Source organism: Callithrix jacchus, chromosome 5, assembly GCF_049354715.1.
Source record: "Callithrix jacchus isolate 240 chromosome 5, calJac240_pri, whole genome shotgun sequence".
Taxonomy (NCBI): domain Eukaryota; kingdom Metazoa; phylum Chordata; class Mammalia; order Primates; family Cebidae; genus Callithrix; species Callithrix jacchus.
Genome location: NC_133506.1, coordinates 3,400,214 through 3,418,621, shown reverse-complemented (window position 1 = coordinate 3,418,621; position 18,408 = coordinate 3,400,214). Strand labels below are relative to the sequence as shown.

At 42.5% G+C, this 18,408-nt stretch overlaps 1 protein-coding gene and 1 non-coding gene across 14 annotated transcripts in view; both read left to right on the top strand.

The window, feature by feature from the left end:
- PHF20 (PHD finger protein 20) overlaps positions 1–18,408 on the top strand; it is a 196,886-nt gene that overhangs the window by 118,499 nt on the left and 59,979 nt on the right. For all 13 annotated transcript variants that reach the window (XM_035302759.3, XM_054256870.2, XM_008995455.5 and 10 more), the window contains 3 exons: positions 5,184–5,297; positions 6,470–6,649; positions 7,128–7,307. In XM_035302759.3, the coding sequence (XP_035158650.3) occupies positions 5,184–5,297; positions 6,470–6,649; positions 7,128–7,307 (474 nt within the window). The remainder of the gene's footprint in view (positions 1–5,183; positions 5,298–6,469; positions 6,650–7,127; positions 7,308–18,408) is intronic.
- LOC128932298 (U4 spliceosomal RNA) lies at positions 16,243–16,379 on the top strand. Its single transcript, XR_008481945.2, has one exon. It is a non-coding gene; the product is annotated as a U4 spliceosomal RNA (small nuclear RNA).

Here is an 18,408-nt window from a genome sequence, read left to right as displayed (position 1 = left end):
GGTGGGAAAAAATTTAGCTTTCTTCACATAAATATATTAGTATTCATTGTAAGATAGGAAATTATATAATAGGTTGATTTGTCTCCAGATGAACTAAGGGATCTTCCCCTCTAGTGGTTGTAACTGGGATTTGCCCTCAGGAGCTGAGGATGCTGTAATTGTCCCTAGGGCTAAATAGGGCCTAGACCTTTGCTGTCCAGTATGGTAGCCAGTAGCCGCATGGTGCTATTGACTACTTGAAGTGTAACTAGTCTGAATCGAGATGTGCTATAAGTGTAAGTAAACACTGGATTTCAAATACTTAGTACAAAGAATGTAACACACATCAATTTAAAAATATTGAGTATGACCGGGCATGGTGGCTCATACCTATAATCCCAGCACTTTGGGAGACTGAGGTGGGTGGATCACTTGAGGTCAGGAGTTTGAGACCAGCCTGGCCAACATGGTGAAACCCTGTCACTACTAAAAATACAAAAATTGGCTGGGTGCAGTGGCTCACACCTGTAATCCCAGCATTTTGGGGCCAAGGTAGGCGGATCACCTGAGGTCAGGAGTTTGAGACCAGCTTGGTTAACATGGTGAAATTGTGTCTCTACTAAAAACACAAAAATTATATGAGCATGGTGGCTCATAATCCCACCTACTTGGGAGGGTGAGGCAGGAGAATCTGTTGAACCCAGCAGGCAGAGGTTGCAGTGATCCAGGATCGTACCACTGCACTCCAGCCTTGGTGACAGTGTGAGACTCCATCTCAAAAAAAAAAAAAAAAAAAAAAATTACATGTGGCTTGCCCTCTTAGTATGTTTCCATTGAACAGTACTGGCTTTACGCTCACTGGCTTTATGCTCACTGGCTTTATGCTCACTGGCTTTATGCTCACTGGCTTTACGCTCACTGGCTTTACGCTCACTGGCTTTACGCTCACTGGCTTTACGCTCACTGGCTTTCTCAACAGAGTTCTGAGAGAAGCCACAAGGCCCAAGGCATCCTTGATCTGTGATGGATTGACCTTAGTGCATTGAGATTAGAACTAGTTGTATACCACCCTTAGGAAAACAGAGAAAATACGTGTCTGTTCAGATGAGGAACCCCAGTTGAGAAAATCTGGAAGTTTTAAACCTGCAGGCAGAACACAATATTAAGATGTGGGATGTATGAGAGGCGGGCCCTTTTATGTGAAGTGAAGGACAGTTAAAGGCAGTTATACAAGGAGGGGTGGAAAATGTAAACTGGCAGAAATCTGACATGTCCTTAGCTCAGTTTAGGAAAGAGTATGTGTGAGACCTGAATGTTTTGAAACTGATTCCCTATTAGCTATTCATACCCTGGCTTATACCCTCCAGAAGGTATGTACAGGAGTAGTTGTACCCCAACAAGCGGACTACTCCTTTGAAGCCACATGACTCCATTGAGATAAGAGAAAGGACATTTAAAAAAAATAAGTGTAGGATTTCATAGTGAGTAGGATAACTTTAATATAGAAAGGATGTTTTCCAAGTTACGGTGAATCCTCGCCCAAGGCACTTGTAAAAACAGATTCCAGCCATGCCTTAGTCCTTTCCAGTTAGACTATCCCGGTGGAAACCTGGGAATATGAATTGTTAATAAGCTTCCCAGGTGACTTACACTGTAAGAGGAGTTTGGGAAAAACTCAAGTTCTGTATAGTGAGGCCGTTTCTATATGGTATCAAAGGGAAGAAGACTTGCCAAGTATCCCATATATTGTTCAAATCCCCTTAAAACATTACTTGGAATAAGGTCACTGACTTGTAGAGCCTTCCTTGAGCACCCTAGGTTGTATAGACTTGATTGGGAACAGTATCTGAGCTACTTAGAGAGGATTGTTTGTATTTATTTTATTTTATTTATTTATTTTTGAGATGGAAGTCTTACTCTGTCTCCCAGGCTAGAGTGCAGGATCTTGGCTCACTGTAACCTCTGCCTCCTGGGTTCAAGCGATTCTTGTGCCTCAGCTTCCGGAGTACCTGGGACTACAGCGTGTGCCACCACGCCCAGCTAAGTTTTTGCATTTTTAGTAGAGATGGGGTTTCACCCTGTTGGCCAGCCTGGTCTTGAACTCCTGATCTCAGGTGATCTGCCCACCTCGGCCTCCCAAAGTGCTGGGATTAGAGACGTGAGCCACCACGCCCAGCAGGTTTGTATTTATGTTTAACTTGGAATGTATGAGATTTCCAAGTTCCGCCAGTTTGAACAAAACAATACTGGCACATTGGGAAGCTTGAACCCAGGAAGAACCAAGGAGCTCAGTGGTCTCCTCCAGTTTTCCTCCACACACTTCAGGCCTGTGTCTTGAGCCATTTGACCTGAAGCTACAGGTCTTAGATGAGTCTTTTCTCTCTTTCCCTCTTCTCATCTTTCTTCATTCCTTTCCTCTTTTCCTCCCATTTACGTATCTTCCTCCCTCTTCCTTTCCTCCTCCCTCTTCTTTCTCCACCTTTTGCCCTTCCTGAGACCCCTTAGCCCTGCCTTCTTGCCCAACTTCCCAGTTTCTTTCTTCTGCTTGCCTTTTTGATTCTCGTTTTTTTCTGATTTCGTGAGAGCTTCCTAAGTGGTAGGTCAAAACTAAATAGTAAGAGCCAGGCACAGTGGTTCACTCCTGTAATCCCAGCACTTTGGGAGATCAAGGTGGGCAGATCACCTGAGGCCTAGAGTTCAAGACCAGCCTGACCAACGTGGAGAAACCCCATCTCTACTAAAAATACAAAATTAGCTGGGCTTGGTGGTGCATGCCTGTAATCCCAGCTACCGGGGAGGCTGAGGCAGCAGAATCGCTTGAACCCGGGGAGGGGAGGTTGTGGTGAGCCAGATTGCAGCAACTGCACTCCAGCCTGGGCAACAAGAGCAAAACTCTGTCTCAAAAAAATTTAAAAAAAAGCCAGGCACGCCAGGCATAGTGGCTCACACCTATAATCCCAGCGCTTTGGGAGGCCGAGGTGGGTGGATCTTAAGGTCAGGAGTTCGAGAGCAGCCTGGCCAAGATTGTGAAAGCCCATCTCTACCAAAAACACACAAAAAATTAGCGTGGTTGCACATGCCTGTAGTCCCAGCTACTTGGGAGGCTAAGGCAGAAGAATCACCTGAATCCAGGAGGTGGAAGTTGCAGTGAGCCAAGATCATGCCACAGTGCTCAACCTGGGTAACAGAGTGAGACTCCGTCTCAAAAAAAAAAAAAAAAAAAAAAAAAAAGGCCAGGCAGGGCGGCTCACACCTGTAATCCCAGCACTTTGGGAAGCCAAGTTGGGTGGATCACTTGAAATCAGGAGTTCCAGATCAGCCTGACCAACATGGCAAAACCCCGTTTCTCCTAAAATAAGTAAATAAAATAAAACAAAATAAAAAAAAAAAACTAAATAGTAAGTACTATGCTGGGGGTGTGGCTCAAACACCTGTAATCTCAACACTTTAGGAGGGCAAGGTGGGCGGGTCACTTGAGGTCAGGAGTTTGAGACCAGCCTGGCCAACATAGTGAAATCCCATCTCTACCAAAAATATTAATAATCATCATCATCATCATCATTAGCCAGGTGTGGTGGCAGGTGCCTATAATCCCAGCTTCAGGGAAGGCTGAGGCAGGAGAATCGTTTGAACCTAGGAGGCAGAGGTTGCTCTGAGCCGAGATTGTGCCACTGCACTCCAGCCTGGTCAACAGAGCAAGACTTCATCTCAAAAAAACAAGCAAACAAACAAATGAAAAACTAAATAGTAAATACTCTCCAAAGGCTTAGCGTGTGTACTGCTAAATTATGTCAGCTGGGTTTGCTGGTGACTAGCAGCCTTGCCTGGAACATACACTGTTAAGTAGCATAGTCTCCCCAAAACTTTTTTAGGGTCATGTTTAAGAAAATACAAATTCTCAGCCGGGTGTGGTGGCTCACGCCTGTGATCTCACCACTTTGGGAGGCTGAGGTGGGTCGATCACTTGAGGTCAGGAGTTCGAGACCAGTCTGGCCCACATAGTGAAGCCCTGTCTCTACTAATAATACAAAAAATTAGCTGGGCGTGGTGGCAGGTGCCTGTAATTTCAGCTACGAGGGAAGCTGAGGCAGGAGAATCATTTGAACCTGGTAGTGAAGGTTGCAGTGAGCTGAGATCGCACGCCATTGCATTCCATTAAGGGCATGAAGAGTAAAACTGCCTCAAAAAAAAGAAAGAAAGAAAATACAGATTCTATGCTGGGCTTGGTGGCTCATGCCTGTAATGCCAGAATTTTGGGAGGCCGAGGCAGCTGATCACCTAAGGTCCGGAGTTTGAGATCAACCTGACCAATATGGGGAAGCTCTGACTCTACTAAAAATACAAAAATTAGCCAGGTGTGGTGGCAGGTACCTGTAATCCCAGCTACTCGGGAGGCTGAGGCAGGAGAATCGCTTGAACCTGGGAGGCGGAGTTTGCAGTGAGCTGAGATTGTGCCACTGTACTTCAGCCTGGGTGACAGAGAGTGACTCTGTCTCTTTAAAAAAAAAAAAAAAAGAATAAAAATTCTCTTGGACATTTTACTTGTACCCTCTAAAGTAGGCCCAGTGCCATGGTGGCTCACGCCTGTAATCCCAGTACTTTGAGAGGCTGAGATGGGCAGATCACCTGAGGTTGGGAGTTTGAGACCAGCCTGAAAAACATGGAGAAACCCTGTCTCTGCCAAAAATACAAAATTAGCCAGGCATGGTGGTGCATGCTTGTAATGCCAGCTACTCAGGAGGCTGAGGTAGGAGAATCGCTTGAACCAGGGAGGTGGAGGTTGCGGTGAGCCAAGATGGTGCCATTGCACTCCAGCCTGGGCAACAAGAGCAAAACTCCATCTAAAAAAAAAAAAATAGGCCCAATGCTAAGATAATTAACGTAACAAGTAGAGGTTGAAAACCAGAGCTGGATCACAGAAAAGACTGAGGAGGCCAATTGGAAGGTATCACCATCTCCTATAAGGAAGTAATTTCTTAACCAGAGCTGGATCACAGAAAAGACTGAGGAGGCCAATTGGAAGGTATCACCATCTCCTATAAGGAAGTAATTTCTTACTCATTTTACTTTTAAGTAAGAATGCCCTTTTGATCTGTTTATAATGCAGTGATTTCTGCATATATATATATGTTTTGTTTATATATAAAAATGACAACACTAAGAAATTACATATCTTTTTTTGTGTGGTTTTACAAACATTGTAGCTGTGGATTCAAACTCTCAAACTTTGCAACCAATAACATTGGAATTGAGAAGACGGAAAATATCAAAAGGATGTGAAGTCCCATTAAAACGTCCTCGGGTTGACAAAAATTCATGTGAGTCTCCAGTTTGTTTATGTGTGGCTAGAATTTGACATTGGGTCAACCTTCTCTCTATTCATCCTGCCCCTATTCCCTATAGGCTCCAATGTTTGTCTCTGGTCACATAAGGTAATGTGAGTGGGATGCATTTGGATCAGAAGGAGCTTTTGGTATAGGAAAAAGAAATCCCAAAACACAAACTGCTAATGTTGAATTCTGTGGTATCAACTCCATATCCAGAAATTACATTTGATTTGGATGCCACTGGAAATTAATGGCTTAGGAAGGGATGGGTTTCACATATGCAGAGTGAAACTTTAAAAACACTATTTATTAGGCTGGGTGCGGTGGCTCATGCCTGTAATCCCAACACTTTGGGAGGCTGAGGCGGGCGGATCACAAGGTCAGGAGTTCGAGATCAGCCTGGCCAACATGATGAAACCCCGTCTCTATTGAAAAAGAAAATACTACTTATCAGCTGGGCACCATGGCTCATGCCTGGAATCCCAGCAGTTTGGGAGGCTGAGGCGGGTGGATCATCTGAGGTCAGGAGTTCGAGACTAGCCTAGCCAACATGGTGAAACCGTGTCTCTACTAAAAATACAAAAATTAGCAGGGTGTTGTGGTGGGCGCCTGAAATCCCAGCTACTCGGGAGGCTGAGGCAGGAGAATTGCTTGAACCTGGGAGGTGGAGGTTGCAGTGAGCCAAGACCGTGCCATGCCCTCCAGCCTGGGTGACAGAGTGAGACTCTGTCTCAAAAAAAAATAAAAAATAAAATACTATTTATTGATTTGTATAAATAAATTTAAATTTCAGAAGTACCCTGTTGGCTCCAAAAAGGATTTGTGATGGCTCTAAGTAAGGCTCTTATAAAGCTTATTGACTTTGGAAGTTAATACATTTGGGAAGCCCCAAAATAGAACATAGTTGTCAAGACTGGACCATGACCTGGCACATGTTTTCAGATCATGAATCCTTAAAGAAGTGAAAGTCTGTCCTGGCAGGTAGGGTTTGCCCTTACTTAAAACTGTAAACTAGGAAAGGGTATTTCCTTTTATCTCTACTCTGACATTCCAGGAGTCTCTCTGTAAAGTCCTTATAGAGACATCCAGCCCAGAAATCTGTAGTAGCAGAGTTATTTCTTCTTGTTGGTCTCTTGACTACAACTCTCTTAATGGTTTAATAGCCCAGGAAAAGTCAAAAAACTACTCGGAAAACACTGACAAAGACTTATCGAGGAGACGTTCCTCCAGGCTGTCCACTAATGGGACCCATGAGATCCTAGATCCTGACTTGGTTGTATCAGATTTGGTTGATACGGATCCTTTGCAAGATACGTTGTCTAGTACCAAGGAATCTGAAAAAGGTGAGTCAGTGATGCTTATTTAGTGAGAATCATCTAAGTCATTGTGTTCTGCCTTCCACAAGTATTAAATTGTCTCGAAATCAAACTATTGAATGCGCTGCAGTGTTTTTAAAATGTATTGCTCTTCACTGATGATTTATTCATTAGACATACTTTCTGGATGCATTTGTGGTTGGTTTTGCTTGTCTACGGGTCAGTGTTGGCCTGGAGGTACACTGAAGAGCCCTGCTTCTCTCTCTGCTGCCATCTCATTTGTGCCTTTGTGTTTATACTTCCAGCAATTTCTCCTTTCACTTTCTCTTTCTTTGAGAAGTTCACAGGCTAGCCTGTATGTACTGGAACCTGTGAATGTATACTTTTATGTTTTAGATTAATTCTTTTCTCTAAAAAGTCTGTGGCTTTTGTAGACTGTTGTAAGACTTTCAGTTCCAGAATTACATACATGTATATGTTCCTCCAAACTTTTTTTTTCTTCTAGGTCAATTGAAGTCTGTTTTGGAGGCTGGCCAGGTCTCATCTGCGCTGACTTGCCACTCCTTTGGGGATGGATCTGGGGCTGCAGGCTTGGAGTTGAACTGTCCGTCAGTGGGAGAAAACACTATGAAAACGGAACCAACCTCTCCCCTTGTGGAATTACAGGATATTTCAACTGTGGAAGGTTCATATTTAGAGTTAAATTAATCCTCTTCTTACACACACTTTTGCCTATGCTTTAATTGTGAACCAAAACCAAAAAATTGACTGTTCTGTTGATGTTTTTTCACCTTTTATTAATAATATTCCCTTATCATTTTAATGTTATGCTCCTTTCATTTCTGACTTTGTTAATTTGTATTCCCTCTGTTAGTATGACTAGGGCTTTATTTTGTTTTTAAAGAACCGACCTTTTACTTTATTATTGTTTGTCTTTTTTTTTTTTGAGATGGAATTTCGCTCTTGTTACCCAGGCTGGAGTGCAATGGCGCGATCTCAGCTTACCACAACCTCCACCTCCTGGGTTCAGGCAATTCTTCTGCCTCAGCCTCCTGAGTAGCTGAGATTACAGGCACGCACCACCATGCCCAGCTAATTTTTTGTATTTTTAGTAGAGACGGGATTTCACCATGTTCACTGGGATGGTCTCCATCTCTTGACCTCGTGAGCCACCGCACCCGGCCTATTGTTTGTCTTTTTAAATATCTTTGATTTCTATTTTGATCTTTTTTTTCTTCCTTCAACTTTTTCTGGAACTTTAGCTAATTGATTTATATCTTACTTCCTATTTTTTTTCTTTACCTGAGGAAAAGATCTTTCATCCTGATATGAGCATTTAAAGTTATAAATTTCTGGCTGGGCTCAGTGGCTCATGCCTATAATCCCAGCACTTTGAGAGGCTGAGGTGGGCGGATTGCCTGAGGTCGGGAGTTTGAGACCAGCCTGGCCAACGTGGTGAAACCCCATCTCTAGTAAAATACAAAAATTAGCCAGGCGTGGTGGCAGGTGCCTGTAATTTCAGCTACTTGGGAAGCTGAGGTAGAAGAATCGCTTGAACCCGGGAGGCAGAGGTTACAATGAGCTGAGACAGCACCATTGCACTCCAGCCTGGGTAACAGAGTGAGACTCTGTCTCAGGATAATAATAATAATAAATACAAATAAAAATAAAGTTACAAATTTCCTACTGAGCACTCTTTAGCAGCATCCTACAAATTTGGGTATGTTGTGTTTCTGTATTTGTTCAATTTAATATATCTTGTGATTTATTTGTTGACCATGGGTTGTTGGTTAACAAATAAAGAAGTATGTTGTTTTAGTTTCAGGTATTTTATGTTGCTGTTGATTTCTAATGTAATTTTCCTGTAATCAGAGAACATACTCTGTAGGATTTCAATCTTTTTACATTTGTTGAGATTTAATTTATGGTCCAGCATAAGCTCTGTCCTGGTGAATGTTCCATATGCACTTGAAAATAATATGTATTTTACCATTGTTGTGTGTGTGTTTTGTATCTGTGAATAAGATTAAGGTAGTTGATGCTGTTTCTCTGATAAATTGAGTTTTGTGGGTTTTTTTTTCCCTTTTGTCTAATTCTGTCAATTTGTAAAACAGTTGTTAAAATCTCCGTTTTGTAGGTTTGTTCATTTCTCCTCTTAATTTTGTCATTTTTGCTTTATGTATTTTGAAGATGGCATCTTGCTTTGTTGCCTAGGCTGGAGTACAGTGGTGTGATCTCGGCTCACTGCAACCTCTGCCTCCCGGTTTCAAGCGATTCTTATGTCTCAGCCTCCCTAGTAGCTGGGATTACAGGTGTGCTCCACTATGCCCAGCTAACTTTGTATTTTTAGTAGAGACGGGGTTTCACTATGTTGACCAGGCTGGTCTTGAACTCCTGACCTCGTGAACTGCCTGCCTTGGACTCCTAAAGTGCTGGGATTACAGGCGCGAGCCACCATATCTGGACTAAATGTAATTATTGATATGGTTGGTTTTTGGTCTAACATGTTTTCGGTCTAACACGTTGGCCAGGCTGGTTGTCTGTTTATCTTATTTGTGTTTTGTTCTTTTGTTTCTTTTTTCTTTAGGTTAACTGAGTTTTTAAGAATTTCATTTTAATTCATCTGTTATTTTTTAGCTGTATTTCTTAGCATTTTTAAAGCAGTTACTCTATGGATTACGGTATATATCCTTAACTTTTCATAGTTCACTTAGAGTTAATATTGAACTACTTTTATGTAAAAATGTTCCAGTAACCTCTTTCATGTTGTAGTTGTCACATGAATTATATCTACATATGCTATAAATTTCTTTTTTAAATTAATTAATTATTTTTTTGGAACACGTTTCACTCTTGTTGCCCAGGCTGGAGTGCAATGGTGCAGCCTTGGCACACTGCCACCTCTGCCAGATTCAAGCAGTTCTCCTGCCTCAGCCTCCCAGGTAGCTGGGATTACACATGTGAGCTACATTTTATGATGTAGTATTAAACATTTTCCTTTACACAATTATGTATGTTAAAGACAACAAGGCAAAAGCGAGAGTCATATTTACGCATGCTTTTTTCCAGTGTTTGTCATTACTTCCTGAATATTTCTCTTCAGCATATGAAATTTTCTTCAGATTTTCTTATAGGTTTCCTGATGACAAATTCTTCTGGTTTTTCTTTGTTTGAACTTGACTTTTTTTTTTTAAAGATAGAGTCTCACTGTGTTTCCCAGGCTGCCATGCAGTGGCACAACCACAGCTCACAGCAGCCTGGATCTCTTGGGCTCAGGTGATCCTTCTGCCTCAGTCACTTGAGTAGCTGGGACTACAGATGTGTACCACCATGCTCAGCTAATTTTCTTTCTTTTTATTATTATTACTAAAAAAGTAATAATAATACAATTTCTCACTATGTTGCCCAGGTTGATCTTGAACTTAACTGGGCTCAAGAGATTCTCCAGCCTCATCCTCCCAAAGCATGACCACTGTGCCCAGCCTTGAACTTGTCTTTCTTTAGGATCTTTTAACTGAATGTAGAATTATGGGTTTCTTGAAGCACTCTTGGCCTCTGTTGTTTCTGAAGGGAAGTGAGTGATCATTCATAGGAGATAGCCTATTAGCAGGATTGCTTTCCTTCCATTTAGCTATTTTGTGGCTATAAGGTATTTTTACTGCATATATTTTAAAGAAGTTTTTATTTTGAAATAATTAGTTATTAGAAATGTTGTCAAAAATTGGTACAAAGAATACACCTTTGCCAAATTCCCCATTTGTTAGCAATTTACCGTATTTGCTTTATTCTATTTTTCAAAGTACTTTTTCTGGATCAGATGCGGTGGCTTATGCCTGTATTCCAGCACTTTGGGAGACTGAGGCAGGCAGATCACTTGAGGTCAGGAGTTCGAGACCATCCTGGCCAGCATAGTGAAACCCCGTCTCTACAAAAATTTAAAAAATTAGCCAGACGTGATGGTACATGCTTGTAGTCCCAGCTACTTGAGAGGCTGATGCAGGAGAATCTCTTGAATCCGGGAGGAGGAGGTTGCAGTGAGCTGAGATAGTGCTACTGCATTCCAGCCTGGGCGACAGAGTGAGGCTCCATCTCAAAAAAAAAAAAAAAAAAAAAAAATCATATTTTCTAAAGACAAGGACATTCTTCTATATTACCACAATATAATTTTCAAAACGAGGACCTTCTTTAGACTTTATCAGTCTGTGCCTTTCACCCATTTTATGGCAGTCATTCTATATTAATTCTGTATGCTTTTTTTGGGTAGTTTAAAAAATATTCATAAATTTAAAAAGAACTCTAGAAATATACAAGAATAATTCAACTAATATTCTTGTCTCCCATGGCCCCATGGCTCACTACTGTTAATATGTGGTCATGAGGGCCTCAGGGCCATATACTGGCCTGCAGGGCCCAGCTTCTTCTGGCCATCTGTTGACTCACCTTCCTGTTGATTCTGCTGTAGCCACATGGCCTCCTTGCTATCCTGCAGCATAGCAGATATACTCCTACCTCCTACCTTATTCAAGCACACTTTTACTGAATACTTTTTATGCCCAGCAACAGCAAGTAGATCCAATTGGATATATATTAGTAAAGTGATGGGTAATATTTATTTATGTATTCATTCATTTATTTGTTTGAGAAGGATTTTGCTCTGTCATCCAGGCTAGAGTATAGAGGCATGATCGTAGTTCACTGCAGCCTCGACCTCCTGGGCTCAAGCCATCTTTCTGCCTCAGCCTCCTGAGTAGCTAGGACTACAGATGTGTGCCACAATGCCTGACTAATTATATTTTTTCTTTTCCTTTTTTTTTTTTTTTTTTGTTGAGATGCAGCGTGGCTTTCACCCAGGCTGGAGTGCAGTGACGTGATCTGGGCTCACTGCAACCTCCACCTCCCAGGCTCAAGCAATTCTCCTCCCTCAGCCTCATGAGTAGCTGGAACTACAGGCACACACCACCACACCCAGCTAAATTTTTGTATTTTCAGTAGGGACAGTGTTCCACCATGTTGTCCAGGCTGGTCTCCAATTCCTGAGCTCAGGTGATCTGCCTGCCTTGGCCTCCCAAAGTGCTGGGATTACAGACTTGAGCCACTGTGCCCGACCTAATAATATGTAATTGTGAAAGGAGATAGGGCTGGCCATAGTGGCTCACACCTGTAATACCACCACTTTGGGAGGCCAAGGTGGGGGCCCAGAGTTCAAGACTAGCATGGGCAATATATTGAGACCTATCCCCACAAAAAATTAAAAAACTAGCCAGGCTTGGTGGCACACATCTGTTGGCAGGCTGACAAGGGAGCATCACTCTAAGCCTGGGAATTCAGTGTTGCAGAGAGCTATGTTTCTACCATTGCACTCCAGCCTTCACTGTTCAGCCTCCTGAATAATTGGGACCACACGCATACGTTATCACTCCTGGCTAATTTTTGTGTTTTTTGTAGAGACAGGGTTTTGCCATTTTGCCTAGGCTTGTCTCGAACTCCTGAGCTCAAGCAATCCGCTTGCCTAGGCCTCCTAAAGTGCTGGAATTACAGGTGTGAGCCAGTGTGCCTGGCCCAGAGTCTGTAACTTTTGTTTTCCTGCTGAGTACCTGATTCCATCTGAGAAGATGCTGGGTGCTATATAAGTCACGTGAAGTGAACAGAGTCCCTACCTTTAGGGTCATTGTAAAGCATGTGATGCAAATTTCTGCTCCCAGGGCACGATTAAAGCAGTGTGTACACTCAGAGGCTTAGTGGCGTGGCTAGGTTTGAAGCGTAGTGTGTGGTACAGACAATGTCAGTGCTCCAGGACTGGGTGGTGCCTTTTAAGTTATTTGAGTTGTGGAAATTGTGCTGATCTGGAAACTGAATGGTGTTTCTTTAGGTACACAGGTTTAGTAGTGGGTACAGGACAATCCAGAAAGATTGCTAGGGGAGAGGGAGGTTGTTGAGAACTCATTCGCCAGGAATGTATTATGTAAGTAAGCAGGAAGTAGGGCGGGACCGTGATGGTCATCAGAAGCATCCAGCCAGGCCCCGGGAAGCTGGGATGCTGTGTTAGTCACTGGTTAGTGATTGCTTTCCTGAGCTGGTGCCACAGTCTTGCGTTTCTAAACTGAGATGGAGTCAGTCCCAATCTGAGAAATTGGTGTGAAGGAGTCTCCTGGGTAGCAGGAGGAGGAGCTGGGAGGCCAATGCATCTAGTCTAGAGTTAGCTGTTCCAACCTAACGCTGGCATTTGGGGCAGCTCTGCCACCTTGTGGAATGAGTGCTCAGTGATTTTTGTGGGGGCTGAATGCAGAGATCTGCATTCCAGGGGACCGTAACATTCCTTGAAATGTTCACCAGGACTGTATGTCAGCCTGGTTCCTTTCTTTCCACTTGGGTATTTGCGGCCTCAAAGTATTTTTCCTGCATATATAGATGCATATTTTTTCTTGAATATATTTTTAGGAAGTTTATATTTTGAAATAATTTAGATTTATATATCTGTGTAGTTTTTTTTAGAAAAAAGGTGACAAAAAATAATTTCAGATTTATAAAAAAGTTACAAAAGAAGCAAAAAGATTTCCCTTATACCTTTCCCTATGTTGGAAATATAGATTCCCCAATTGCTAGCAATTTACCATGTTAGCTTTATTCTCTACCAGATTTTTTAATGTGTTTTTTTGAATTGTTTGAAAATAAATTGCAGACCTTTAGCCCTGAATATTTCAGTGTGTATTTCCTGAAAACAAGGACATTCTCTTTCATTTCTACAATATAATCAAAATCAAGACCTTTTAAAAACTTTGCCAGTTGTTCTAATAATGTTCTTTGGGGGTAAATTTTTTTTTTAAATTCTGGTCAAGATCCAATCCAGGAACACACATTGAATTTAGTTGTCATATTTCCTGCAACCTCTGACTTCCTGGTTCAAGCAATTCTCTTGCCTTAGCCTCCCAAGTAGTTGGGATTATAGGCAGGCACCACCACACCCAGCTAATTTTTATATTTTTAGTAGAGACAGGGTTTCACCATGTTGGCCAGGATGGTCCTGATCTCCTGACCTCATGATCTACCGGTCTCCCAAAGTGCTGGGATTACAGTCATGAGCCACCACTTCGGGCCTCTTTTGTCTCCTTTAATCTGAAACAGATCTTCAGTCTTCTACTTTTTTTTTACAAGGAGAATAAGCTTTTTTTTTTTTTCTTTTAAAAAATGGGATCTTCAGTTTTTGTCTTTTATGACCTTGACATTACATTTCTGAAGAATATGATGTCCCTCAATTTGGGTTTTTCTGATGTATCCTCATAATTTGATTTGGGTTATTCACTTTTCACAGAAATACCACATAAGTGATGATGTGTCCTTTTCAAGGGCATTCTATTAGGAGGCACATGATAACCTGTTTGTCTCATTTACTGGTGACATTAACTTTTATCACTTACCTAGGGTAGTATCCACCAGCTTTTTCTGCTATAAAGCCGTCATTACCTCCTTTATGATGAATATGTTTCTTGTGAGAGAAACTTTGAGACTATGTAAATATCTTATTTCCTCATCAAACTTTCACCCATTATTTTATCATTCACTGGTATTTCTTGCCTGAAACAATTTTTACTGTGATGGCTGCCAAATGGTGATATCTAACTTTCATCATTCCTTCAATATGTGTTAGTTTATATTGTGTCTTAGGAGGCTTTATCTCCCTTCTTTCCTTGTTTATCTGCATGGGCTCATGGATTCTTACGTCCCTTTATGGGTTATAACCTGTTTCTATCATTATTTATTTTAATGCCAAAAAAATTATAATCTTGAGATTATATCAGTAAATACAGAGCTATTTAATTTTTTTTTTTTTAGACAGAGTCCTGCTCTGTCACCCAGGCTGGAGTGCAGTGGTGAGATCTTGGCTCACTGCAACCTCTACCTCCTGGGTTCAAGAGATTCCCCTGCCTCAGCCTCCTAACTGGGATTACAGGTGCCCACGACCACGCGCAGCTAATTTTTAAATTTTTAGTAGAGATGGAGTCTCGCCATATTGGCCAGGCTGGTCTGGAACTCCTGACCTTGTGATTGGCCTACCTGAGCCTCCCAAAGTGCTGGGATTACAGGTGTGAGCCACCCCGCCCAGCCATTTTTTTTTTGAGACAGAGTCTTGCTCTGTCACCCAGGCTGGAGTGCAGGGGTGAAATCTCACCTCACTGCACCTCCATCTCCTGAGTTCAAGCAGTTCTCTTGCCTCATCCTTCCGAGTAGCTGGGATTACTGGTGCCCACCAGCACACCCAGCTTTTTTTTTTTCTATCTTTATTAGAGATAGGGTTTTGTCACTTTGGCCAGGCTGGTCAAACTCCTGACCTCAAGTGATCTGCCTGCCTCACCCTCCCAAAGTGTTGGAATTACTGGTAAGTCACCGCACCTGGTCTCAGCTAATCCTTTGATTGCTTTTTGATGCTTCAAGCTGAAAAAGTTATTCCTTCACAGACATGAAAAATACTGTATTTATTATAGTATGTGAAATATATGTCAAAAAAGGTATCAGATTACTGGGCCGCATGGTGTTATTGCCAACAAGAGCACCAACTGTGTTTGGCCTAGGTCCTGAGGGAACATGTGACAATGAGAAATGGCTCTTTTCCTCTGGCTGGAGAAGTAACAAATAATAGGATCCAGGAGCAGATATTAAGTGCAGATGATGAGGTACAGCAGATAGTCATTTGTGGCAGGAGTTGATGGCATGTGGTCCCTGAGAGTCAGGGCCATCTGGGTGTCTTCCTGTTTGTGGAGCGAGCTGGGTCTGGATGGAAGTGAAGACGTGGCTGAGCCAGGGAGGAATGGCAGGAAGAGGGCACAGGCCAAGCAGGGGTGTGAACTATGAGAGCATGAAGCAGTTGCTGGAGCAGGAGCTGTGGCCTCCTTGTGGATGAATGGGAGGTGTGTTTGGAAAGCAAGATGCCACTTGGGGTGACATGGGCATTGAATGCCAGACTGAGAATTGCCAGTCAGACTGAATATCACCATTATCATCATCTAATCATAGTCATCCAGTTGTGAGATCATTTGATATTGGCAATGGGCATACAAAATATTAAATAGGATGTTTATTTCTAAGCCAATTTTCAGAAAACAAGTTATAAACTTTTTTTTTTAGTATAAACATAGCGTAAGCTTACTCTAAAAGGAAAGTATAAGGCTTACTCAAGTATATATAGAAAGTGAGAAGGCTGCTGATCCAACTCTATGCTGTATGGCAGCATTACCACAAATATAGTAGCTAAAACAACATGTTTGTTTTCTCGAAGTTTCTGTTGGTGAGGAGTTCAAGCGCAGCTTAGCCGGGTCCTCTGCAAGCTTACAATCCTAGGGGTGGCTTAGGCTGTAGTCTCTTCTGAGGACTGTACTGGTGAGGGCTCCAGGCTCACCTGAGGGTTGGCGGCATTCAGTCTTTGTAGGCTGTCAGACTGAGGGGCTTGGTTTTTTGCTGGTGCACTCAGTTCCTTGCCCCATGTATAGCTTACAATGTAGCAGCTTGTTTCACTAAGACAGCGAGGTAGAGTGCTTTCTAATAAGACAGACACTGTAGTCTTATGTAATATAATCATAAAAGTGACATAGTGTCTTCTTTGCCATTTTCTTTTAGAAACAGGTTACAGCTTTGCCCAGCGGCAGTATTGTAGCCAATGAGGTTTGAGGCATGATTATTGAAATAATTGAAAACTTTCCCAGTACAGCACGGTGACACCTTGCAACATAGTTGGCATTGGCAGTTTTTGACATCTCTATGGAAACTGAATTAAAAGAAAAAAAAGAAGTTACAGCTTCTGCCAGCACTCAAAAGGAAGGGATTATATCATAGCTTGAATACCAGGAGGCAGGGATTATTAGGAGACATCTTAGAGTTTATCTCCACACCCTCCCCCCAAAATAAATAAAGAAAACACTGCTTAGGGTTGTCAGTATTGTCTCGCTCTGTCACCCAGGCTGGTGTGCAGTGGTGCAATCTCAGCTCACTGCAACCTCCGTCTCCCAGGTTCAGGCAATTCTCCTGCCTCAGCCTCTTGAGTAACAGGATACAGGCATGTGCCACCATGCCTGGCTAATTTTTGTATTTTTAGTAGAGATGGGGTTTCACCATGTTGGTCAGGGTGGTCTCGAACTCCTGACCTTGTTTGTGATCTGCCCACATAGGTAACCTGGCAATTATTATAAGCAAAATGTGGGCTGGGTGCAGTGGCTCATGCCTATAATCCCAGCAGTTTGAGAGGCCGAGTCAGGTGAATCATGAGTTCAGGAGTTCAAGACCAGCCTGGCCAAGATGGTGAAACCCCATCTCTACTAAAAATACAAAAATTAGTTGGGCGTGGTGGTGTGCACCTGTAATCCCAGCCTCTCGGGAGGCTGAGGTGGAGAATTGCTTGAACCCAGGAGGCGGAGGTTGTAGTGAGCCGAGATCATGCCACTGCACTCAAGCCTGGGAGACAGACTGAGACTCTGTCAAAAAAAACAAACAAAAAAAACCCACAAAATTTGTGGACCATTTTTCTCTGCATATACCAAAGTATAGTAGTAATTTAGGAGCAACAAGAGCAAAGGGTGACACTTGAGGTTTTTAGCCTGGGTGCCCAAGGAGACAGCTCTGTGCTTTTTCTTGATTCCTGCAAACAAAATAATCTGTTAAGCAGGAGGGAGAGGACAGAGCATGTAAATGATAATACCAGTAACTACTTGGAAATAGTGATTTTCATATTGCTTCTTTTTTTTTTTTTTAATATTTTTTTAAGACTAGTCAAGTGCAGTAGTGAGAAGGGGGGAAAGAGTAGAACAAGTAGTTCGATCTGTAACTGACTGTGAACAATCAATTGAGATAACTCACTACCTTCGGACCCGCCGATACTGCTTCAAAAAGGGGTATACATTGGTATGAGTGAGTGGATGACTGTACTCCAACAGGAATTGAGTTCCCCCTAACTTTTGAACGAGCATCTTTGAGAATTTAATTTACAATATTTTCTTCTGGGTATGGTGGCTCGTCCCTGTAATCCCAGCACTCTGGGAGACTGAGACAGAGAGATCTCTTCAGCCAAGGAGTTGGAGATCCGCCCTGTGCAACATAGGGAGACCCTCATCTCTTTCTCTCTCTTTTTTAAAATAATAATGTACATGTTTTCTGCTCTCTCTCTGAGTAACTGCTCCCATGTTGACAGTGACCATTATTAATACCCTAAGAGAGCTGCTGCTGTATATATTCCAAATGAACTGTCCTCCCATAGGGGAATACACACCTGTGTGTGAGACTGGGATTTATGTAGACTCTGGCCCAGTAGGCCCAATTGATAACCAATGGCTCACTTAGTTTCTTTTTTCTTTTGTTTTTTTGAGATGGAGTCTCGCTCTGTCGCCCAGGCTGGAGTACAGTGGCATGATGTTGGGTCACTGCAACCTCTTCCTCCCGGGTTCAAGTGGTTGTCCCAGCCTCACCCTCCCGAGTAGCTGGGATTATAGGCGTACACCATCACGCCCGACTAATTTTTGTATTTTTAGTAGAAATGGGGTTTCACCATGTTAACCCGGCTGGTCTCAACTCCTGACTTTATGATCTGCCCATCTCGGCCTCCCAAAGTGCTGGGATTACCGTCGTAAGCCACTGCACCCAGCCCTATACATAATTTTCTATTTTGCTCATAGTATTTTGAGTTTTATTTTATTTTATTTTAATTTTTTTGAGACGGAGTTTTGCTCTTGTTACCCAAGCTGGAGTGCAATGGCGTGATTGCAACCTCCGCCATAGGCTCACCGCAACCTCCGCCTCCTGGGTTC